Raw genomic sequence first — 26173 nt, 5'->3', positions numbered from 1 at the left:
CAAAGGCCACCTGGTTAGTTAACACCCGAGGTTCCACCAAGAGAGCAGGCCCTGCCCAGTCTGACCTCTTGCATACAGTAGATGGAGATAAAGTCCCTGTAGTACATGTAAGAGGTTTGTTAGGGAAGACAGTTTGGATCAATTCTGCCTCAAGTACAGACAAACCCATCCATGGGATTGTCTTTACTCAGGGACCAGGTTGTACATGGTAGGTAATGCAGAAAGATGGAACATCACAATGTGTACCTCAGGGAGATCTGATTGTTGGGGGAGAACCATGTGTAAATATCAGCTTTTGTTGAATGTCACTGCCATTGTCTGTACATAGCTGTATATTGTTTTTATATAGATATATGCATGTATAATGTGTTTGTAGAGTTAGAATTCAATCAGTTTTGGTAGGTTGACGATATGGTGATAAGGGGTGGAATGTCCTAGGGTGACTATGAGGCTTGTATCTCCAATCGTTGGTTCTGTGTGTGCTGCGTGTTCTGTACCTTTAAGACTGGTTCTGAGAGTGAGCAGGGAAAGAAGCAGCACACAGTTTGTTTTGAAAACTGTTCACTCCTCTGCATCTTCTTCTTCATCCTTAGGACTGTGTGTTCTTTGGATGCACGGACAGTGGCCAGAGAGTTTTTTTTTCTTTTAGTTAATCTAGCTAGCTGAGGCAAAGAAGATTCCTGGACTGGTTTTTTTTTTCCTTTTTCTTGGGACTGTTTAAATCTGCTCTGGACTGAAAAATCCAGAGGAGCACCAGGAGCTGCACCCGTGGTCCACCGGGGCCTGGACCTTGGCATTTTCCCGCACCGAAGGGACTGGGACTGAGAAGAGACTGAGAGAGCTGAGCTCACTCACAGCAAGGACTTATCTCAGTTTTGCCATCTCTCTTCGGACCAGCGAGAGGTTTTATTGTTTCATATTATTCATTCCCTATGCTTGTGGGCAGTTTTTTTGTTAAATAGCTTTTTCCACTTTTCTCTGAGGAAGTTCTTTTCCCAGACCGGCTGGGGGGGAGGGGCCATTTGGGTTTGCTCTCCAGATGAACCCCATTCGGAGGTTTCCTCCCAAATTTGCCCTAAACCAGGACATATGTCAACAAGTGAATAAGAAAGTCATGAGGAAAACACCCAAAGGAGGGCGAGAACTTGCCTTATGACCCTTTCAGAACATCCAGGTAGACTTTACTGAGCTTCCCCAAGTACAACGGTAGAAATTTCTGCTAGTGATAGTAGATCACTTAACCCATTAGGTAGAAGTGGTGTCCACTGTTAAAGCCAATACCAGTATTGTAAGTAAAACCCTCCTGGAATCAATCATTCCTCAATATGAGATGGTGAATAGGATTGATTCAGACCAAAGAACTCATTTCACATCTAAGATCTTAGAGCAAGTTGTTCAAGCCCTGGAAGTAAAATGGGAGTTACACACTCCATAGCATCTGCAGAGTTATGGTCATGTTGAAAGGATGAATCAAACTCTTAAAAAAACTCTACTTAAGCTGATGATTGAAACCCAAAAGCCATAGATAAAATGCCTCCCTTTAGCTCTGTAATGGTTTCACATTTGCTGTTTGACAAATTTAGTGCAGTGGTCTGAGTGTTTACTTTTTTTCCCTCTGTGAGGATGAGGAGAAAAAGCAAAGCAGACTCAAATCTTAAAGGGTACAATGATAGTTTATTACTAAACAATAAAAGAAGAAAATGAGAATCAAAATGAAACTTTCAAAACACTTTCCCCTCCCCACAAACTGTTCACTTTCCGACTAACAACATAAAGAGGCAAAACTCAGAACTCTTAGTTACCACCCATAAAATACTCTTTCATCAGTTCATTTGAAGAGAGAAGTCTCTTTAGTTTGCCATGGAATTTCCCCACTGACAACATAGAACAGTTCTCTTGTGGGTCTTAACTGTCACAAAAACAGCCACCCGGGAACCTGCTTTATTGAAGTCCCTCCCACAGGCAGCTTTCCTGAGCTGCATATGGGTCATGAACACTTTGGGGTGTCATTTTAAAGATAAGCAACTGCAAAGGCAAATGATTTCTTCATCTCATGGACCAGAGATTTCTTTTCACTTTTTCAGTGGTGCAGAGGTCTTCCTATCTCATCTGTCTCTGTTAAAACATCTCATGGGATCACAGGATCACAGCTACTAGTTCAATATTCACTCAGTCAAATGCAGATCCCTTTGCTCAAATCCACAAATCTGAATAATCATCTCCCCAAAATGCATATTTTTCCCGTGGTTTAAAGGGATATTCCAGCATATTACAGTCTGTTACCACGGCTCACAGAAGACTTTCAGGCTAGGCATCTTTTCATCTCTTCCATCTAAGGGATAACTCATTCCTTCATTGACTTTGATATCCTCACATTGTCCCTTTACATGTTCCCTGTCTGGCCTTTTCTCCCACTTAGAGAAGGGTTACAGCTTTGGAAGCTTCATCTGTGCAAGAAAAGAGTTAATATCTTGCCCAGTGCCTGTGGATGGTCACATGATCTCTGCTGGGCAGCTCAGACTCTAGGATCTCAGGGCCATGGGGGGAAGGAAGAGAACTCACACTGAGGGATCTTGGTGCAGCCTGGCAAATGGATGCCTCCTGCCCACCCCTCGGTCTCATCTGGGGTGGCCCAGCCTAGGCTCGGGGCTGTTCTTGGGGGCCCAGGGGGGAACATCTCCCCTGACCAGCAGCATGGGCAGCTACTGGGGCAAGCTTTAAAGTTGGATAGATGTTAGTAGCCATAGCTTTCCCCTCCCCTGCTGGCAGCTGCTACTGGGGCCTGGCCAGGGCCTGGCCCCACAAGCCCTGTGGGGCAGCGGGGCCTGGCCCGGCCTGCCCGGCTGCCACATGGCTGGTGTTACCTGCTAGCAAGCTGGAAGGAAGAGATAAAGTTCCCAGCTCTGCTCACTATATGTGTATTCACAAAGACGCATCCAGCTTCCTCAGTGGTCACACAATATGTCAATATCTAAAAATTTGCCTCTGATAGGTTCCTGTCCTTTCCATAGGAAATTAGCAGGTCCTTACAGGGCAGTGTTCCTCTTTAAGTAAAACCAAGCTGTGTTAACCCATGAAAAGCTTTGTTAAGAATTAGAACCCAACCCCAGTCAGTTTTAGGAGTCTCACCCTATGAAATGATGGTCAAACTACCCTTTTTGACCTTGCCCCAGAGAGGTGCCACCTATAAGGAAGGGGAAGCCAATGCCAGAAAATATGTCTATATCACAGATCTTAGAAGGGCTAAGGCATAAAAGGGTGATTCCTCAAACTACTACCCTAGATATCAGAATTCATAATGTTAATCCTGGAGATTAAGTAATGATCGAGTCATGGAGAAATCAGCCTCTAACCCCTCAGTGGGAAGGTCCCTTTCAAGTATTGCTCACCACTGAGTCAGATGTGCGAACTGCAGAGTGGGGATGGACTCATGTCAACAGAATTAAAAGTCTGGTAGAAGAACCCAAAGAATGGACTATAACATCCAGACTGGGTGAGACAAGACTGACTCTTAAGCAGAGTCTGAGAGATAACCAGAGAAGCATCAGGATGTCCAAAAAGTAGAGTCAATCTTCCACCAGCCAGCTCAAGGACTGTTTTAAGTAACACTTTGGGTGGAGAATTTGAACCGTATTGGTTATTGATGTAATTGTCCTGTTTTAATAGAAATTGCAAGTATCTGTTAAAGAGAAGTACATGAAGAACAGTGAGAGGTGCTGGAGTGGTTCGCTTAGGAAATGACAAGTAGAGTAAGACAGGAACTAGAGGGCAAGACTGGGTTGGCTCCTGTGTTCACCACTGAGAAGATTATACAGCCCTGCTGTGGGCAGCATCCCTGTAGGCATGGTAAAGTGGGGACAAAAGCCATACAAGACGTCTATCATTCCTCAATTGTCTTTTCCCTCCAAAATCCAATATGGGTACAATTGACAAGTAGAATACAACAAGGACTACAGGGCAAGACTGAGTTTGCCTCTGTACTTGCCACCAAGATACACCTACTATGTGTAGCAACCCCATGGGCATGATAGATGAGGGTAAAAAGCCATACCAGACCTCTGTGATTCCCTTTTGCCTGCTCCAACCAATTCATGTCACAATTCCACTAATCATTGTGCTTAAGGAAAACCTGAGATTTTTTTCTTCTGTTCCCACTGTCCTCATCCACATCACCAGATGCTATTATGACCAAATGTGCTGGTTTTGCATTGATTGACATTTAGTCGGCAGGGAAGAAGCCACTCACGGAAACGATTCTCTAAGAGAAGCTGCTAACAGCTTCCTCTGTGCCTGACAAAACCAATCAGTGACTAGTTTTGAATATTGACACCTTGTTAAAACACTAAAAAGCTGAACACACCTCTGTGAACATACATGTTAAAAATTGAACAAATCCTGAGAAAGGTCTCTTTTCTTCTGCCCTGGGAACAGGTAACAGGACAGCCCGGCCCCCTGCTTGTGGGTCAGGCTGGGCTGGGCCAGGCCCCACTCCACCCCAGCCTGTGTGGCCTGGTGGGGCCAGGCTGGGCCCCAGAAGCTGCCAGGCAGGGGAAGGGGAGGCCATCAGCCGCACAGAGTGCTGCCACTAAAACCCTAGCCGCTTCCATTCCCCCAGCGCAGCCTCCGAAGAATCCTCCACTGTAAACTGACCTATATGAAGGAAACCAATAGGTTATAAACACAGACTTCAGACTTCATTCAAGGGAAATAATCCAGAAAACTCTTTAAAAGATGTTTACAAATATACAAATGCACCCTGATTTTCAAAAATATTTATACAAAAATTAAGACAACTGTGGAGGCCCAGGGGCCTGCCGCCAGGACAGATACCTGTTGCAGTGTGAGGCAACAGTAATTATCGTGTCCAGGGAGGTTACATCCAGTGGCAGGAAAACAGAAGAAACAAGTCTGTTTTGGTAAGCTTGAGAATCCATTTTTATTTCCCCCAGGGCCGGAGAGGGAGGAGAAGATGAAGAGCCGGCAGGGGCAGGGTCGTGGGGTTTTATAGGGTATTGCAGGGGAGGAGTCTTAGGGTTTGGGTAGAGGGAGGAGATAACACAAGGAGAGTAAGATCAGATTTCAGCCTCCTCAGGAGGACTCCACAGATACCCTTTTAGATTAGGGTGAGAAAAACCTTCTTCCCATGGGCCTTTGCAGCCACATGTTAATATTTCTTAGGTTTTGTTATTTCATTGGTTTCTCAAATTATTTCACCCTGTTAAGCCCCCATTCACCATATATGCACTCCTCCTAGAATGTTCTTCCTTCCCTTGAACCCCATTGGGGTTTTTTTGCCGCAGTGTTCCAACCCTGTGATCCCATTAGTCCCCCCAGTTCCTAGCCACCCCTTTGCACCATTTTTCCCTATCCCTATTGGACCTTGACCCTCAGAAACACTCCTTTTATCTGGTATATAACCCATGATCCTTGGCCCCATTTTGGTTCTCATCCCTGGTCTACATTCGAGGCTGTTTCTCTATGTATGCATGCACCAGAATAAAACAGCACTCTGATCTCCAAACAGGAACCCGTCTCCTCACCTTTATCACCAGCCTTTCTTAGCAGAGTGCTCCAGGCCCTGAAAGTGCAGGTTGTTCTCAGGGACATGCTGTTGCATGATGCAACAGACAACTGTTAATTCTCAAGTGTTATAAATATAAAAATGTAACCTGTTTTCAAGTCAGTTCAGACAAAACTTATTTCAGATCATTTATATTACTGAACATCCCTGAAAATTTGTAATTAGTAAACTAATGAATCACGGTGGAGTCTCAAATCAGACAACTGGAAATTGAGATGCAAGTCTGAAGATAAACTAAATCAGCAATCAACGAGGACCAGATCAGTTCAAAAATAAAAAAATGTTCTAGCCATACTGCTTGTATTCATAAAATCTTAAAACTTTATTTTTCATTGTTATTATGTTAGCTTTTTAAATTTGCACTCAGAGTAATGTTTTATACAAAAAACCCCAAAACCAACCTCACTATAATGTTAATTTCGGAAAGGGGATTTAGTGGTGTATTTTTGTATATATGCTTAACTTCCTAGTGATGTACTGCTGGGCTTTCAAATAGATAAATTATGTTTAACATGTTTCAGTAATTGCAGTTTTAATATGCTTCAGTAACTGCAGCTATAGAGGAAGAATAGAAAAGAAACTTGAAGTAATATATCAAGTGAAACCAGATATAACAGAATGCTAAAAACAGCTAACCAAGGACACTTGGTGAAACAACCAAGGCCAGAAGAAGGAACAAACAAGGCCAACCATCAATATAAAGTGCTAATTTGAATAGAAGGTAATTCTGGCAGGGGGAGATTGTGACCACTGACTCACAGCCACCAACCCAAGAAACCCATCAACTCAAAAGAAGACTGAGCATACAGACTAATTAGCATAAGAAGTGAGAGAATAATTTACCAATAGAAAGTAGAATACTAATTAATGAGAAAACTATTTAATTTGTTGCCAATAAACACTGGTGCCTTTGTATGCTAAAATGTGTAAAAGTGAAAAATTTTGATAGTCATGCTGCTGGCTTTGGGGATTTGCCATCCAGTGCCCCTTTCTGTACAGAGCTGTGAATAAATCAAATACCTCAACTGTATGCAGATTGGCTTCTTGCACACCAGGTGATAGAACCTGTTTTAGGACAACAGTAGACCATGTAAAAAGTAGTTGCCATTTTCAGGGGAAGTGTGAATACATTAAAGTTCTCATTTTTGAGATAACATTTGTCATAAGACAGTACTTGCTGTGAAAACTGGATGTGAGCAGATTTTTTTCCAGTCAATAATCAGTTTCATAATCAGTTCCTGTTTTGGGCATCGATCCTTCATTCATTCAATCATAAAAATGTGACTTATTAGAAAAGGAAAAATAGAGTCTAAAGGCACAGAATCATGTTGCTGCTCTACTAGGAATCTGTAAACAAAGAATTACTTTAATATAAGAAATCCAAATCTAGGAAAGTAAACAGGCATTTGAAGCCTGCTTTTAGCTAGCCAACTTCCTTAAAGATTCAAATGGTTTTGAGGTCTACAAAGTATGCACTAAGATACAATATTTCAAAAAGCAATAAGGCAAATAGTTTACTAATTATTTTCAAAAAGTTACAATGGTAGTATAGGCATACATAGTATAACTTGGTTACAATGTGTGGCACTGTTTCTACTACATAGCCCTATAGCAGTTTCCTTTCTACATAATCAGAGATTAAATGAAGATTCCAGGTGAACACAAAACCACCCTTGTGCCACAATCTACCACTGGCAACAGTTTTTCAGCAGCAGCAATGTTTGCTCTGCTTGTTGAGTCACATTCATACTGAGGAAAGTTCACAAATCAGAGATTAAACACTGTCATACTTGTGAAAAGCTTCCTCTAGCTTTTGTGTCACTTTTTGAAAAAAGAGTATTTGCTGTTGCAAGAAATGCTGCATCTGTAATTTAAAGTCCCTCACACGAATTTTGTGGAAATTATTAATTTCTGCTAGGGTTGCAAAAGAAATAATGTTACAGCGTTCTTGAATGCCCTCAGCTTTTGGGAGTTCCATCTTCCCCTCTTCCACGTGTCGCTTACTCTCCTTTACTTTGGTAAGGGCTCCTGTGTAAAGAACAAAACAAAATAGTTGAACTGTGAGGACAATGTAGACTCAAGTCCTGTACTTTAACAAGTGGTTTAATAACAACAACAAGGATTCATAGATGGCTCATTCCAAAAGTATTTATATGTGTGCATATATATATATAAATTAAAAGGAAGAAAATTAAAGCTTTTTCAGATCAAAAATCACACTACAGTGAATCTTGTTAAAAAAATACTTTAAGGTGCTAGCTTGCAAAAATTGCTTGTTTCACAATCTTAAGAATCTGATGGTATACTTCAGAGAATATCTGATAAATGTATGCTTTGGGTTGATGCTGGCCAGATGCCAGGCACCCACAAAAGCACCCACTCACTCTCCTCTGCAGCTGGACAGAGGAGAGAAATTTTAAAGAAGGGTTCATGAGTTCAGATAAAGATTGGGAGAGAGATCATTCATTAAATACCATAATGGGCAAAACAGGCTCCACTTAGAGATATAAGGTGAATTTATTACTAACAAAATCAGAGCAGGATAATGAGAAGTAAAAGAAGCCCTTAAGAACACCTTCCCCCCATCCCTCCCTCCTTCCCAGCTCTACCACCTACCCCAGTGGCGCATGGAGGCAGGGAATGGGGGTTACGGTCAGTTCATCACCTGAGATTATCTTCTGCTACTCAGGGAGAGGAGTCCTTCCCCTGCTGCACCATGGGGTCCCTCCCACGGGAGACAGTTCTCTATGAACTTATCCAGCATGAACCCATCTCATGAGCAGTAGCTCCCTGGGATCTGCTGCAATGAGTCCCTCCCATGGGCAAACAGTCCTCCCAAAACTGCTGTGGCATAGGCCACTTCCACAGGATGCAATCCTTCAAGGACAGGCTGTTCCAGCCTAGGAGCAAGGCCCCTCTCTCTATGGGGCTCCCATAGGATCACAGCCTCCTCCCAGGCATCCACCTGGGAATCCATCCAGCATGAGAACATTTCCCAAGGGCTATGGGTGGACCTCTGCATTCCCCATGGATCCCCATGGACTGCAGGAGGACAACCTGCTTCACCATGGTCTTCATCACAGCCTGCAGAGGCATCTTGGCTCTGGTGCCTGAAGCATCTCCGCCCCCTCCTTCTTCACTGACCTTGGTGTCTGCATAGTTGTTTCTCTCACATTTTCTCACTCTGCTCTTCTCTGTCTGAAAAGTAAAACTGTGCCACAACCTTTGTTTTCATTTTCTTCTTAAATATGTTATTGCAGAGGCCTTACCACCATTTCTAATTGGCCCAGCCTTGGCCAGTGGCACGTCCATCTTCAGAGCCATCAGGGATTGGCTCTGCCAGATATGGTGGAAGCTTCTAGCAGCTTCTCACAGAAGCCACCTCTGTGGCCCCACCTCTAACCAAAAACTGGGCCATGCAAACCCAATAGAGTATACCAGCAGTGGAAAAACATTAAAGCACTAGAGAACTAGTCAGATCAATTTAAGCCTACATAAACACCAGAAAAAAAGCCGCATTCAGAAACTGGACTTTGTGGAACATCACATTTCACAATTTTTGTGAAATATAAAAAAGAGATCTGAATACACAAAATCTTGCTAATACACCATTTTGCTTTTATACTGCAGCTATCCCAAAATTAATTATTGATTACTAGATAATCTAAAAGTTTATTTCAAATTTTTAGAGATCCAGGTAGAGCTAACACAAGCTTGTAAGAGCTAGAAGAAACACATAACAAAACTGATAGTCTTCCTCGTCCAAATAGATAATTAAAGCACACACATCTTACAAAACCAAAATATCACCCAAACTGGGTTTGCCTAAAGCAGTAAAGCAGACTCATCTAGTGACACATAATACCAAGATGAGTCTTAGACATTTATTTGTCTCAATTTCCCATAAGAGCAACTTCTTTGCCTTAAATATTATATACATATTTTATTCATATAACTGAAACCAGTCAGACCAATAAAGCTTTTACCTTCTCACAAAATGTTAGTAATGTGACATTTTTCACAACCTTTATGATCACACTTAAGTTACTTGTTCCTTCAACTATTTGTACTGTCTTAACTAATTTTCTCCTTTCACATTACATTTCTTAACATACACGGAGGGTTGACCCTGGCTGGATGCCAGATGCACACCAAAGTTGCCCTATCACTCCCCTCCTCAGCTGGACAGGGGAGAATAACTATAACAAAAGGCTCCTGGGTGGAGACAAAGACAGGGAGAGATCACCCATTGATTACTGTCATGGGCAAAACAGACTTGACTTGGGGAAATTATTGAATTTAATACCAATAAAAATCAGAGCAGGATAATGAGCAATAAACCCAAAACTTAAAACACCTCTGCCTCTCCCTGTGAGGGACTGGAATGTTAATGGCTCAAACAATCAGGGTACAAGCTGAGGATGTGCAAAATAACCACCCAGGTGCAGAGGGCAAGCACACCCACCACCTCAGGCTACAATGGGCATTGAATAAGATAAGGGAAGAGGCTGATAAGAGGCAAATCCTTCGAGGTGGGATAATGCTTTTTATTATGCCAAAGTCCTTACACAAGTAGCTCAGCTGTGAAACTCCTCTCTGGGAAGCACCAGGACATTCACATGGAGCCTGAAAGTAATCACCTCTTCTGATGGGCCATTACTGACTCAACTGTGCTGACCTGAGAGGTAGCTGTGGCATCTTCAGAGGTGTGATAAACCATCAAAGACTCAAAAAGTGTCACATGATCTACAGCACTGCATAATTCAGAGTGAAACTTCCCACCCCAGGGGAGGTACCTGGGCATTCCCACCTGGACCTGAGCATATATAACCCATGGAACTTCTACAAGAACTGCTCCAGCAGAGGGTCCCTCATGAGGTCACGAGTCCTGACAACAAACCTGCTCCTATGTGGGCTTCTCTCTACAGGGTCACTATGACAGATATAGCCGGACTATATCTGCATAGATGATTTGGATTAACAGATACCAGCTTGACCAGCCTAGCTCAAAGTAGACACAACAAGGATAGGTCAGATTCAAACCCAGTCAAAGAACCTTGGCCTGTGAGGCACAGATACACCCATATCATTGGCCAGTTAGCTAGGCAGAGTTAAGAGCCTTGACCAATCATGTCTGTTAGTGCAGGGAATTTCAAAACCCTATAAAAGGAGCTGCTGAACAATAAACGAGGCTGTTACCACATGATCCTCAGAGTGTGTGTCACATCCCTGTCTCCAACTCCATTGCGACAGGTCACAGGTCCATCTAGGAGACTGCTCCAGCACAGGCTTCCCACAGGGTCACAGCCTCTTTCAGGCATCTACCTGCTCCAGCATGGGGTCCTCCATGGGCTGCAGGGGAACCTCTGCTCTGGCACCTGGAGCACTTCCTCCTCTCCTTCCCTGACCTTGGTGTCTTCAAGGTTGCTTCTCTCATATTCTTACTCCTCTCTCCAGCTGCAGGTTCTCACCACAATTTTTCTTTTCCCCCTTAAATATGTCATCCCAGGCAAGCTACCACTGTCACTGATTGGCTTGGCCTTGGCCAGTGGCAGGTCTGTCTTGGATCTGGCTGGCATTGGCTCTTCTGGACATGATGAAAGCTTCTAGCTACTTCACAGAAGCCCCCCTTGTAGCCACCCTCCCCTCCCCCCCCCAAACCCTTTCTACACAAACCCAATACACCATACTGAGACTACAGTTCACAGACAGGACTCCCTATACATTGCCAAGAAATGTTTTCCTATGGTTTCTACAGTGACACTAGCCAGCAAGCTAACAGAGAAAGTTCTCTGCCTATCTTTCAGGAGGACTATCTCCATGCGATCTTTTGCAGAAGCAGGTTTTTCTTCTTGTCAGCTGGAATCCACACATGTAGTAAACACCATTAAACAGTAAAAATGCAGTTTATCACCAGTGATGTTATCTTTCTTTCCTTTGCATGTCCATTTAACAAGCCAGTTCTTATAAGTCTCCCCCCAGTGCCCCGACACATCTCTTCAATTCAGATTTGGAACATGAGATTGTGCACAGCAGTGTTGGAGTTTTCTCTATGGGAAGTGATTTGGGAGGAAATCGGGTAGCACAGCTGCTGCTCTGTCTCTTTTGTTCCCACTTCTCTTATTCCCCTGCCTGCTGTGGCTCATCACCTGCCCATCTCCAGCCACTCACCAGGCAGTCAGGTAGAATGGAAGGTCAAAATATACTCTTACTAGTGTGCTAGTGTGGGCTGGTGTAGAGTTAACTTTCTTCCCAGTGGCTGGTATGGGGCTATTTTGGATTTGTGCTGAACATAGGGTTGATAATATAGAGATATTTTTGCTATTGCTGAGCAGGGCTTGCACAGAGCCTTTTCTGCTTCTCATACTGCCATGCTGGCAAGGAGGCTGGGGGTGCATGGTGAAATAAAGAACTTAGATCCAACAGAAAAGTTCTGTTAGAACATTCATTTATTGCAGCTATAGCCAGGCTGCGGACATATTGGAAATTTATTTGCTGTAGACGTCCAACAAAACAACTATTTCCAGGGGTGTTGGGAAAGATGGGACAGGAAGGACTTATGGATATGATTGTATGGTAAGAAATACTGCAGATGTAAAACCTGTGAGTGAAATAGAAAAGAAAGCTAGTTTTGAGATGTAGGCATGGCAGGCAGGAAAATGGTGATTAGCTGAAGATGGGTGGAAAGACAGGAAAACAAAAGGACTCAAGAATGTAGCCCTTCCACCCTGCCAAAGGCATCAGGGAGAAAACAGATAAGAAAAGTGGTCTATAGAGTTTAGAATATAAAATGACATGGTAATGTAGTAGTTCTTATAGGCTGCATGCAAAGTTTGTAGGTTTTGTATCTTGCACGGGTTGGTCACTGTAAATTAGAATATTCAACACAAAAAGAGATATAATGTATTGTAACAAGGTGATCGCTCTCTTCGCTTTACTCTCTTGTTCTGCTCCTCTTCTCTTGCCTCTCCCCTTTTTCCCCCTACTCTATCTCTCTCTCTCCCCATTCTCTCTTTAGGGCTTTGCTTCAGCCAAGGCTGGTGGCTGAAAGCAGGCCCTCTTTACCCACGACCTTTGTAATAAAGCCACGTGTCTCTAGAACATCTCAGGTCTGCAAAATTCCTTGTCCCAACCATCCACGGAAATTACTACACAGGGGTTTAAATACACTGTATCATTCAAGACCTCTCCACAGCCCCCTCCCAGAGTCTACCCATCTTCTTGCATGATAGATGCCGTCTCAAATTTTCCCTTGGTGCTCTTTTGTGGAGCAATACTGCCATCTAGTGTCCTTTTCCTGATATCATTTCAGGAGGCTGTCAGCTCTTCATCACCTATCGTCTTCACCACTTTATCCTTTAGATGAACTTTCAGGTTGGCAGCTTCCCGCACATGTGCATTCCACTTCTGCTGAGTCACAGTTTTCTTCTTTTAATTACCACTAAGACAGTGCATTTCTCTTTAGTTAAAAGATAACACAAACCTCCTCTTAGCTAAACAATGCTTTATTGAATTTGCTCCTCTAGCTAAACAATTCTCTATTGATTAAGTTTTCTGGGGTGTATAGGTCTATAGAGTAATTTCCTACAGGTGCAGTTATGCTACTTAATTTTCCCAGGGTTTCTATCTTGTTCTACTGAAACAGAGATTTAAACTGAAAACAGCTAAGATAATAAACTCCAAAAAAACCCCATAAATTCCTTAGTTAACTAAAACATAGCTCCTTGCAAAATTTGGAGGGCCACAACACTACTAGCTAAATAAGATAGAACTCCTTTTCAATGGGAATTTGGGAAGAGACACAACCTCGACAGGTGACCCAAACTGACCAAAGGGATATTCCAGGCTACATCATGCTCAGTATATAAAGCTGAATGAAAAAGAAGGAAGAGTGGGATATTCAGTTGCAGTGTTTGTCTACCCAAGTCATCTCTCCTGCACATGGCTGAACACCTGCCTGCCCATGGGAAGCAGGGAATTAATTCCTTGCTTTGCTTTTGCTTGTATGTGTGGCTTTTGCTTTCCCTATTAAACTGTATTTATCTCAACCCATGAGTTTTCTGTCTTTTACCCCTCCAATTCTCTCTGTGATCCCACTGGTGGGGGAGTGAGTGAGAGGCTGTGTGGGGCTTGGCTGCTGGCTGGAGTTAAACCACCAAGAAGTTAAATACCACATGATTTGGCAGACTTAGGGAAAAAGCTTTTTGCATTTTTGAAATGGGGGTTGTGTCTTGCATTATAAACAAAATCTGTAATTTCTAAAATTCAGAGAAGCATGTGTGATATTTCTCTGTACAACTTATAACAACAACTTGTTAACTTGACTGAAGGGTGTTTTGAATAGCAGATATGCCATAAATATTTTCTCTGTTCTCAGTATTTGTCTACTCTTAAAATAATATTTTTGTTCTTATTTGCATTTAGACTGCTTTCTTCATGGCATGTCCTGTCTGCAGCCCTGGTCTAAACTCTCACTTGTGAGCATAAGAAATTCCCCTCTGGTGTGATGCATTTGCAGAAAGACAGTAGAGAATATTTTCCTTTTCTTTTTTAAACTGTGCCAGGGAAATTATTAACAAGGTTAAGTGTATGCTGAAGACTGCATGGCCAAGGATGCTGGTATTTGAGTGGCAGAGGCCGTACTCTGAAACTGGTGTGCCAAAGATCTGCTGGGAGGTCAAGAGCAATGACTCTCCCCAGGGGCTGTGAGGTGGTGGCAGGGCCTGGCTTCACACCTTTCTGGTCCCCATGGCCCACCAGCATGAAGGCTAAAAGCTTGGCACTAAGCCAAGCTACAGCTTGATTTTGCTACAGCTGATTGAGCTCACCATTTCCAGGCTGGCCCAAAAAAACAACAAAGAAAAATCTTTTTCACATTCAGTGGTGCCAGCAGCAGGATCATGCCAGATGATCAGTATTTTCTCCTTCAAGGAGTGAGGAATCTCTGAGGTAGGACACAATTTGAAAAATATTAAATCCCATCTTCTGCAAAAAGGACACTTCTTTCAACAAACCAAACCAAGCTTAGCAAAAAAAAATAATTCTTTGTGTTCTGTTGGCAGAGCAGAAATCTGTGGGAACTGACAGTGGTCAGAAAATAGATTTTAGGCTCCAGGCAATGGCTTGAAGCCTGTGAGAAAGCTGGGCACCTAACATTCTCATTCTGGCCTGGGAAATTGTGAGGAGGAACCCAAAACAATCCCTGTAGATAGCCTCCTCCTGACACCTGTTGTTTTTCCAACATGTTTACTGGTAAAGATGTTTACAAAAAGGTGGTGCCCTAAAGGACCAATGCTATTCATGATACCGAAACACTGTATAAAAATAATGTGTCTTTCAATAAACTTTGCTATAATGCCCTCCAAAGAAATCGGAGTTCTATGTATCGTTACATGAGCTGTCCTGAATCATAATGATAGAAATCCATGCAAGGCTGTGGAAAAACCTAAATTTGGAACTTACTGGAAGCCAGATAGAGCTGGTTAAACATGACAACTCTTCAGCTGTAATGTGGGAAAGAGCTTTAGATGTTCTTTCTAGAATGACCAAATTGAAAATTATCATGAAAGCATAACTAAGTTCTGGAGCATGTCTATCCTCCAAATTATTTTACATCAATAAAAGCCATTCATTACTATTATAGATTCATAACCTTCACTGTAGTGGGTTGACCTTGGCTGGGTGCCAGGCCCCCACCAAGCTGCTCTATCACTCCCCTTTCCCAGTGGGATGGGAAGACACAATAAGATGAAAAACAACTAGTAGGTTGATATAAAGCAGTTTACTGAAACAAAAAAAAAGAAAAGGCAAAGTTTGAGTGAGCATGAGCAGAGGGAAAAAATTAATCTCTATGTCCCATCAGTGAGTGATGTTCAGACACTTCCCAGAAAGCACGGCTTCAGCATGCGTAGTGGTTGCTCCAGAAGGCAACCGTAGAATAACAATTCCTCCCCCCCTCCCTCCCCCCCATTCTTCTTCTCTCCCTTAGTTTTTATAGCTGAGCTGATGTCATATGGTATGGAATATCCCTTTGGTTAATTTGGGCCAGCTGGCCTAGCTGTGCCCCTTCCTAGGATCTTGTCCACTACCAGTCCCTTGATGGGGAGAAAGAATGTTAGAGGGACAGTGCTGCTCAGCAGTAGGCAAAACACTGATGTGTTATCAACACCTTTCCAGCTACCAATGCAAAGCACAGCACTCTGAGGGCTGCTAAGGGAAGATGAACTCTATCTCAGTCAGACCCAATATAATCTTCACTCCTTATTCCATATCATTTGCATCATACTCAGATCCCACATAATTTATATATCTTCCAACTGTTCCATTGCTTTTATTTGTCATTACTGGAATCCCTTCTTACCAACACATACAACTTTAACTACATCCTTAAACCATCACTATACCAAACATACATTTTCATTAAGTACTATCTCCCATCCTTTCACAGACAGATATTATTTTCCAATTTCCTAGGCTTCCTCCATCCCTCCAGATCCATGACTTGGGCTCCATTCCATCAGGATGAGTGGTCAGGACAGGCAAAGCAGCACACTTGATTGTTGGGCACCAAAAACATCCTGGCTCAGGTCATCATCACATTCTCCTTGTTCCTTGTAAAATTCATTATCATTTCATGCCATTCCTGCTACTTTACTTACTACAACATACAACTTACACCACAGATTATTTTTCCCCCCAAGGTTAAATCTCCCTGAAGCACACGGTGGGTCTCCCCATCCTCCTGCATTACCCACCAAGTATATGCTGGTCCTTGGGCAAAGACAATCCCACAAAGGGCTTTGCCTTTTCCCATAGGAGGAAAAATCCATACCGACTTCCCCAGCCACTTTCCTATGTGTAGTGCAGGGACCTTTATCCTCCCACAGTATGTAGGGGTTTTGGCTGGGCAGGACCAGGGCGGTTAGCAGATCCCCTAGTATTAACCAGCCAAGTGTCTTCTGCTAAATTTGCATCCCAATCCTTCTATGTCCCATTACCTAATGCCATAGTCTTCAGTACTCCATTATACCTCTCAGTCTTTCCAGAGGCTTGTGGATGATAAGGGATCTGATATATCTACTCAATGCCATGTTTCTTTAACCAAGTATTTATAAGGTTATTTCTAAAATGAGTCCCATTGCCTGATTCAATTTTCTGGGGTACCATGTCACCACAAAATGTGTCTCTCAAGGCCTAAGATAGTGTTTCAAGCAGTGGCATGGTTTACTGTATATGTTTCCAGACAGCCAGTTGTTGTCTCTAGAACGATATGTAGCTCTTGCCTTGTGTTTGTGGCTCAAATCCCCTCATAGGCTGCTAACAGCTCTTTTTCAGTTGTAGAGTATTTGGCTTATAATCCTTGATAACCCCAGCTCCAAACCCCTAATGGTCAATTTAAGGTTTCTCCTGATGTCCTTTGACAGAGGCTCCAGGTGAGACCCTGCTCCCCAGCTGCAGTGGAGAGTATATTTTGCAGGTCTGGTCCAGTCTGAACAGGCCCAAGAGCTACTGCATGAGCTATTTCCTGTTTGATCTGCTCAAAGGCCTGTTGTTGCTGAAGGCCCCACTCAAAATGGTTATTCTTCCAGGTCACTCAGTAGAGGGGACTCACAAGCTGACTATAACCTGAAATATGCATTTTCCAGAATCCCACAAAGCCTAGGTAAGGTTGTGTTTCCTTCTTATTAGCTGGTGGAGCCATAGTTGCAATTTTTTAAATCACCTCCATAGGTACATGATGGCATCCATCCTGCTATTTTATTCCCAAGAACTGGATCTCCTGTGCAGGTCCCTTTACCTTACTTTGTTTTAAGGCAAGACCAGCTTTCAGTAGAATTTGGATTATTTTCTTCCCTTTCTCAAAAAACTTCTGCTGTATTGCTTCACACAATAATATAATCAATATATTATAAATGTTCTGGAGCTGCACCCTGTTCCAGTGCAGTCTGGCATGGGAAGATATGAGATGGAGTTGAGCTGTGGACTGTGGGATGCACCTGCAGAAAAGCACATGGCAGCACAAAGAAGCCCATGGTGGCACAGACATGCTCATTTCTTTGAATAAATGAATTCAGATTCCCTGCCAGTCTGAGTCCATGTTTTGGTCACTCACAGTCTGGATCAGTCCGTGACAAATAGTGTGGCTATGTTTCTGCCCCTGGGGCACTCAGTTCCAGGTATACTGGACACTCTCCAAGTGAAAGAAAATTGTGGCCTGCACTCTGCTGCTAGAGGGACAGAAAAATGCATTAGCGATAGCAATTGTGGCACCATTTGGCTGCCTTTGACTCCAGTTTGTATTGAGGTTCCAACATGGCTGGTTCAGCAGCACTCAGAGGTGGTGTGACTTCATTCAGGCCATGGTAGTTTGCTATCAGCCTCCATTCTCCATTAGACTTTCACATTGGCCATATGGGGCTGTTAAAGGGTGAGCCAGTCTTGCTGATTACTCCTTGGCTCTCCAGTAGATGAATTAATTAATGGATGAGAGTTGCAGTCTTGGTTGGTGCAATATTGCCGCCAATGCACTGTCCTGGTGGCAATTGGCACTTGCTGGTCTTCAACTTGCAGCAATCCCATAATGAAAGGATCTTCTGAGAGGCCAGGCAGGGTGGATAACTGTTTGATTTTCTCTGTATTCACTGTAGCTACACCAAAAGCCCATTAATACCCCTTTGGATCCTTGAAGTATCCTCTCCTGAGGTAGTTGATGCCAGGGATACAAGGGGTCTCAGGGCCAGTCACAGTGGGGTGCTTTTCTCACCTGTCCCCTATTAAACTCACCACAGCCTCTAATACAGGCAAATCCTGGCATACCCCTGTCACTCCAGAGATCCAGATGGGTTCTGCACTCCTCTGCCTTGATGTCATCGGTATACACTGTGCACTGGTATCTACTAAAGCTTTATACTTCTGAAGATATGATGTGCCAGGCCATTGAATACACAGTCCAGTATACTTGGTCATCCCTTTCCTCCTCCTGACCAAAGGCAGGGACCCTCTATTCCTGTTTATGGTTGGAGTATTCACTGTCTGACCTTTGCGATGCCAGACCAGCCCTCACCAGGGTTAACAGAAGTGATTTCAGTTTTCTGTCTGGGAGATCACTGATTGCCTTCTTGTATTTCTCTGGCAACTATAGACAGTCTTCTTGGGTGGCCCCTTCTTAACAGCTCTCTTCTGTCTCAGTTTATGGACATGGGCTTCCAGCTTAAAGGTGGGTTCACCATCTCACTTCCTCATGTCCTCCCCCTGCTCACGCAAAAAGAACTAGCTTGCCACATGGCCCATGCTTGGGGCTTCCCTTCCCTCTCACCAGGGTAAGAGAGGAGCCATCTCTTGGGCTGCCCCTAAAAGCTGGTGTGCTAGCTAGTAGGGATGAGAAAGTACCCAGACTTTCTTCTACATTTTGGAGCCGGGAGGATGCAATCTCTACAGTTAGTGAATCCATTTGTGGGTAATACAGTGATACCAAGCTCCTGGAATATGATGCAGGGGCACTTTGAACCACCTTCCCCCACATGGCCATTGTGCAAGAGGCATCCTCTGGATCTTTAGAGACACTGTCATTCTTTGGATCACTGTTGGAATTCACGAGAGTGAGACAGACTTAATTAGTGTGATAAATTTCAGGTAAAAATTCGTGTATAAAATAATAACCTGATGTGTAATGGGAATAATGTTAATAAAAATTGTGAAATCCAGTATAGGGCTAATCGTTTCCCCCCCAGTCTGCCAGTCTCAGTTGCAAAGACAGGATGAACATCATCAAGCTAGACAAAGACACTGGCCAACCTCGATAAGAATCACTTCCTTGCCAATGCAAGGAAGAAATTCCTTCGTGACAACGATGCCAATCTCATCAACTCACTGGCGATCTCATCAACTCTCCGGCGCAACAAGCAAAATGAAATCAGCATAAGACTAACACATGAAATTGACATAAGAAAGAGTTTTTCCCGGAATGAGACAATGAGACCTGACGAGATCCGGGAAGGCCATCGAAAAGAAATTCGGACTATTCAGCCCATCCTGGACACCTGGACTGCCTAAGGGCAGAAAAACCCTATAAAATGCTGGACTGAAAGCTGCATCGGCGTGGATTTGGGAGTCTTGTACCCCGGTGCGGACCCCTATCCACCCAGCATGGCGCTGATATTCTCCTAATTTGTGGCTTTCGCATTTTTCTGGTGTTCGATATTTTGTTATTAATAAATTGTCTTTTATTTATCCGATATTTGCCATTGCATTTATAACAATTAGCATATATAGTCTGGTGACTAGGATGCCATGGCGAGGACAAAAAGAACTTTGAGATTATGAGAAGATGGGATTAAAAACCTGCTTAAGGAAGAAGATTCAGTCAACCCCCTACGATGAAGATGTTGTAAAATGCATGAGCTGTTTGTATGATCTTTTAACCTAATTATTGTAGTAGAAATTATTAACCTTACTGAAATGGTATATAAGTTCTTGGAAAACCTGAGTAAAATCGAATTCTGATCATGAATCAGTCTCTCCGTCTCTCCATTAATTGCTGATAGATCACTATAGATGATTCCAAGCACTGCTAATTTTCTCAAGTACTGGATGCCTTCATCTGCAGTTGTCCACTCTCCTGGGGAGTTCACAAGTTCTTCCTTTAATGGATATCTTGCCTTCACACTTGAAAGGAGACATCTCCAGGAACTGCAAATTGCTACTTCTTTTCCAAATTCATTTTTAATTTTCTGATCTCTAGCAAGGGATCTGTCGTGGTCTGAAAGCAAAACAAATGAGAGGCTTCAAGTCAGAAATACAATTTAATAAGAAGAAAGGTAAAAATAAAATAAAATATATGCAATAAAACAAAAGACCACTGACAGAGTCAGAATACAACCTGAGCAGGATGGTGGAAGCAGTCCAGGTGAGGTGGTCTTCCTGAAGCAGTGATCCTGTAGAAAGGTCTGGTAGCTCTGGTCATCTGGGAATCCAGTAAGTAAGGGCTGCTTGCACTGTTCCAAATACCAGCTTATATCCAGGTGAGAATGCTTGGCTCCTCCCCCTGGGCGGAGCATCTCACAATGGGATGATGAGTTGTGAAGTGGGTCCTTGATGGTCCATTAAACAGAGATAACTCCTGGAGGGAGTTACCTGTGAGTCATGGGCAAGGCATTAATGCGCCATTAACAGAAGACAGCCCAAAGGCAGGGGGCCTGGGAAGAACACTGTCCCACTTGGTTTAACAGTTCATGAAGATGGTGATAGAATAAATACTTTGTGTACATCCTACACTGCAACCCAGGACATAATCCACCCCTTATTCAATTACCATCTACATCATATCCAAATCAATACATTCTTACAAAGATATGCATACACATAGAGAATAAAACATTACACACTGTTCTCACTTAAAATTAAGTCTCCCTGTGGTGCACAACGGGTTTCCCCATCTTTCTGCATTACCCACCAAGTGTGACCAGGTCTTTGGGCAAAGACAATCCCACGGATGGCTCTGCTTTTTCCTGAGGCGGGATTAATCCAAACAGTCTTCCCTAAAATGTCTTTCATATGTACTGCAGGGACTTTATCTCCATCCACTGTGTGCAAGGGTTCAGACTGGGCAGGACCGCCTCGATAAATAGACCCTCGGATGTTGACCATCCAGGTCGCTTTGGCTAAGTTCATTTCCCAAATCTTGAAGGTCTCCCCGCCAAGTGCCTTCAGGGCAGTCTTTAGTAGTCCATTGCACCGTTCAACTTTCCCAGCAGCTGGTGTGTGATAAGGAATGTGATATATCCATTCAATACCATGTTCTCTAGCCCAGGTGTTTATAAGGGTGTTTTTGAAATGGGTCCCATTGTCCAACTCAATTCTCTCAGGGGTGCCGTGTCTCCACAGGACTTGTTTTTCCAGGCCCAGGATGGTGTTCTGGGCAGTGGCATGAGGCACAGGGTAGGTTTCCAGCCATCCAGTGATGGCTTCCACCATGGTCAGCACGTAGCGCTTTCCTTGGCGGGTTTGGGGAAGGGTGATGTAGTCAATTTGCCAGGCTTCCCCATACCTGTACTTCAGCCATTGTCTACCATACCACAGAGGCTTCACTCGCTTGGCCTGTTTGATTGCAGCGCAGGTCTTACAGTTGTGGATGACCTGGGAGATGCTGTCCATAGTAAGGTCCACCCCTCGGTCACGGGCCCATTGGTATGTCGCATCTCTTCCTTGATGACCAGAGGCATCATGGGCCCAACGAGCTAAGAACAGTTCTCCTTTGTGCTGCCAGTCCAGATCCACCTGTGATACTTTCACCTTGGCAGCTTTGTCCACCTGCTCGTTGTTGTGATGCTCCTCATTAGCCTGGCTCTTGGGTACGTGTGCGTCCACATGTCGAACTTTCACGGTCAGTTTCTCTACTCGGGCAGCGATGTCTTGCCAAATGTCAGCGGCCCAGATGGGTTTTCCTCTGCGCTGCCAGTTGGCCGTTTTCCAGCGATTCAGCCATCCCCACAGAGCATTAGCTACCATCCATGAGTCAGTGTAGAGATAGAGCCTTGGCCATTTCTCTCGTTCAGCAATATCCAAAGCCAGCTGGACAGCTTTAAGCTCTGCAACCTGACTCGATCCACCTTGTCCCTCAGTAGCCTGTGCAACTTGTCGTGTGGGGCTCCATACTGGAGCTTTCCATTTCCGGTTAGCACCTGCAATTCGGCAGGAGCTATCAGTGAAGAGAGGATATTGTCTTCCAGTCTCCGGTAGCTCATTATATGGTGGGGCTTCCTCGGCACGTGTTATTTGCTTTTCTTCTTCTTCAGACAATAATCCAAAAGTCTCACCTTCCAGCCAGTTTGCTATAATTTCCAGAATCCCAGGGCGATTTGGGTTTCCAGTACGGGCGCGCTGTGTGATGAGAGCAATCCATTTGCTCCATGTGGTGTCAGTGGCGTGATGTGTGGAGGGAACCTTTCCCTTAAACATCCACCCCAGCACTGGTAATCGGGGTGCCAGAAGCAGCTGTGTTTCAGTGCCAATCACTTCTGAGGCAGCTTGAACTCCTTCATAGGCGGCCAAGATCTCCTTCTCTGTGGGAGTGTAGTCGGCTTCGGAGCCTCTGTAACTTCGGCTCCAGAATCCCAATGGTTGGCCTCGAGTCTCCCCAGGCACCTTCTGCCACAGGCTCCATGACAAACCATTGTTCCTGGCTGCAGAGTAAAGCACGTTCTTCACATCTGGTCCCATCCTGACTGGGCCAAGGGCTACTGCGTGAGTAATCTCTTATTTGATCTGAACAAAGGCTTGTTGCTGTTCAAGGCCCCAGTGGAAATCCTTCTTCTTGCGGGTAACCAGATAGAGAGGGCTCACAATCTGACTGTACTCAGGAATGTGCATCCTCTAAAAGCCTATGGCACCTAGGAAAGCTTGTGTTTCCTTCTTGTTGGTAGGTGGGGACAGGGCAGTGATCTTGTTTATTATCTCTGTGGGGATTTGGCGACGTCCATCTTGCCACTTGACTCCCAGGAACAGGATTTCTTGAGCCGGTCCCTTAACCTTACTTCGTTTAATGGCAAAACCAGCTTTCAACAGAATTTGGATAATCTTCTCTCCTTTCTCGAAGACCTCCCCTGGGGTGTTCCCCATATGATGATGTCGTCGATGTACTGCAGATGTTCCGGAGCCTCACCCTTCTCTAGTGCAGCCTGGATCAGTCCATGGCAGATGGTGGGGCTGTGTTTCCACCCCCGGGGCAGTTGGTTCCAGGTGTACTGCACGCCTCTCCAGGTGAAAGCAAACTGGAGCCTGCACTCTGCTGCCAAAGGAATGGAGAAGGCATTGGCAATGTCGATGGTCGCATACCACTTTGCTGCCTTGGACTCCAGCTCATATTGAAGCTCTAACATGTCTGGCACGGCAACGGTCAGTGGTGGTTGATTTCATTAAGGCCACGGTAATCCACCGTCAGTCTCCATTCTCCACCGGACTTACGCACAGGCCATATTGGGCTGTTGAAAGGTGAATGAGTCTTACTGACCACCCCTTGGCTCTCCAGTTTATGGATCATCTCGTGTATGGGAATCACAGAGTCTCTGTCAGTGCAGTATTGGCGGCGGTGTACTGTTGTTGTGGCAGTTGGTACCTGCTGTTCTTCGACTCTGAGCAGTCCCACAGCAGAGGGGTCATCTGAGAGACCAGGCAAAGTATTCAACCTTCTGATGTTTTCTTTCTCCACTGTGGCTATCCCAAAAGCCCAACGATATCCTTTCGGGTCTTTGAAATATCCATTCCTGAGATACTCTATGCCGAGAATGCATGGGGCCTCTGGGCCAGCCGTGATGGGGTGTTTTTGCCACCCGTTCCCAGTTAAACTCACTTCAGCCTCTAATACAGTCAGTTCCTGGGACCCTCCTGTGGATGGATTCTGTTCCTACATACCTTGATGGCATCATGGTACATTGAGCCCCAGTGTCAACCAACGCTGTATATTCTTGTGGGTCAGATGTGCCAGGCCATCAGATCCACACAGTCCAGTAGATCCGATTGTCCCTTTCCTCTTCCTGGCAGGGCCCCCCTATTCCTGGTCATGGCATACATTGTTCTCCTCCTGTACGTATGTTTCTGAGGTCCCTTCCAGAGGATCAGTCATATCATCATTCCTGTACCGTCTGGAGTTCTGAGAGACTGGGGCAACCTTGATTCTAGATGGGCTTCTTGTGGTAGGTGTTTCTCTTTTCAGTTCATGTACCCGGGCTGGTAAGGAGGAAGTGGGTTTTCCATCCCACTTCTTCATGTCTTCTTCATGCTCTCGAAGAAAAGACCAGAGGTTACCTCGTGGTGTGTATCCTCTCTCCTTGGCTGGGGGACACCTGCTCCTAATGGCAGAGACTCTCGTCGGCTCTGGTGAGATACGGTAAATTTCTTCCTTAAGTTCTTTTTTCAATTTCTGATGGCCTTCTTCAATCAAGCTCCGGACTTGCTCAGCCAGTCTTGTTTCCACAGACGAGACATAGGTACGAATTGGGGCGGTGACAGTGTCCTCATAAATTCTTAATTTATTAGCCAAGACACCCATCTTGTCCTCACCTTCCCTCCATTGCAGTGTTGCCAGGTAACGTGAGTACATCTCTGGTCTAAGCTGTGCAAATCTCAACCACATCCGTGATGTGCACTGGACATCATCTGGGCTTTTAGGAAATCTCTCGTCTTCTGAAAAAATGATCTCCAGCACAGCCAATTCCCTCAGGCGTTGGATCCTTCGTTCTATTGTTCTCCATTTGCCTTGGTGCACTTGGAGGTCTTCTTTACAAAGGTATCTGTCTTTCACACTTGTTAGCAGTCGCTGCCAGAGGCTGAGAGGTTCTTGGGTTTTCCCAATCCCCTGGTCAATGACCACATCCCAGGACAGGGATCCCAGTTGCCTGGCCTCAATTCCATCCAGAATGGTGTCATTGGCTGCAGCGTCCCAGATGCGGAGCAGCCAGGTCAGGATGGACTCGTTGGTCTGGCGGGTGAATTCCCTTCGCAGGTCACGCAGCTCACCCAGGGATAGAGAGCAAGTGATGATCTCTGTCTCTTCTGCTGGCTGCGAAGGTCCTGCTGCATCCTCGTCAGTCACTACGCGGACTGATTTGCTCCTTGACTTCTTTTTCTGAGTGGTGGCAACTGCTACTGGTTTAGGTTGTTCCAGTTCAGTAACGGTTTGTGTGGAGATGCTGACGGCACTTTTGGTTCCTTTCTCCTCAGTGACAGTCTGCATAGATGTGGACACTGTTGCCTCATTTTTGGCTTCTTTCTCCTCTGCGATGGTCTTTGTAGATGAGGACACTGTTGTCTTGCCTTTGGTCCCCTTCTCCTCTGTGACAGTCTGTGTAGACCATGATGCTGTTGCTTTGCTTCTCTTTCCCTCTTCCTCTTCCTTAAGAACACGCTGCATCACACCATGTAGTGTTTTGATCCTAAGCATGGTGCAGAAAAAACAAAGGGCTGTGCAGAGAAGACAAAGCAGGACTAACAACAACATCATACTGTCCTTGGCATCCAGAGGATACTCAATATTTTCAAAAACTGCTGTGTTATGCCTGAAAAGCTGGGAAAAATCATTCTTTACTCCTCCCCACAGGGGCTGGGTGAGATTGTTGAGGCCCCAGATGTAGCATCCTAGACCAGAACACGAATACAAAACTGGGTATATATTTTGAATGCTGTTCATTGCCTCGGAGTTTATCAAGCAATGGACATAATAGACCAATAAAGCAATTTTAGTACCATACCCTGGTCTACGCAGGAGCATTAAGACTGGCAAATAGTGCCCCATGTTCTGAAAAATATAGAGAGATAGGTATAAGACACATGTAAGCATGTTGAGCATCATAGCAAACATGTGTCTTCTCAAATACAAAACTGTAATTCTGACTTTTCTCAGTGCCTCTGGCCTCACGTTGGGCACCAAAAAATATGTCGTGGTTTGAAAGCAAAATGAGTGAGAGGCTCCAAGTCCGAAATACAATTTAATAAGATGAAAGGTAAAAAGGTAAAAATAAAATATTTGCAATAACACAAAGGACCACTGACAGTGTCAGAATACAACCTGAGCAGGATGATGGAAGCAGTCCAGGTGAG

The 26173-nt window shown here is 44.4% G+C and overlaps 1 protein-coding gene across 2 annotated transcripts in view; it reads right to left on the bottom strand.

Annotated features, from left to right (window-relative positions):
* Positions 1–7158: 7158 nt before the first annotated feature.
* The window catches only part of LOC310922255 (sorting nexin-18-like), a 73501-nt gene continuing 54486 nt past the window's right edge, over positions 7159–26173 (bottom strand). Inside the window, exon 2 of one of the 2 annotated variants that reach the window (XM_083882706.1) lies at positions 7159–7609. In XM_083882706.1, the coding sequence (XP_083738832.1) occupies positions 7356–7609 (254 nt within the window). In that variant the 3' untranslated portion in view covers positions 7159–7355. The remainder of the gene's footprint in view (positions 7610–26173) is intronic. The other variant, XM_083882707.1, reaches the window with a different exon arrangement.

Source organism: Zosterops lateralis (assembly GCF_965231275.1).
Source record: "Zosterops lateralis genome assembly, chromosome: W".
In the NCBI taxonomy this organism is placed as follows: Eukaryota; Metazoa; Chordata; class Aves; order Passeriformes; family Zosteropidae; genus Zosterops; species Zosterops lateralis.
This window is presented reverse-complemented; position numbering and strand designations above follow the sequence as displayed.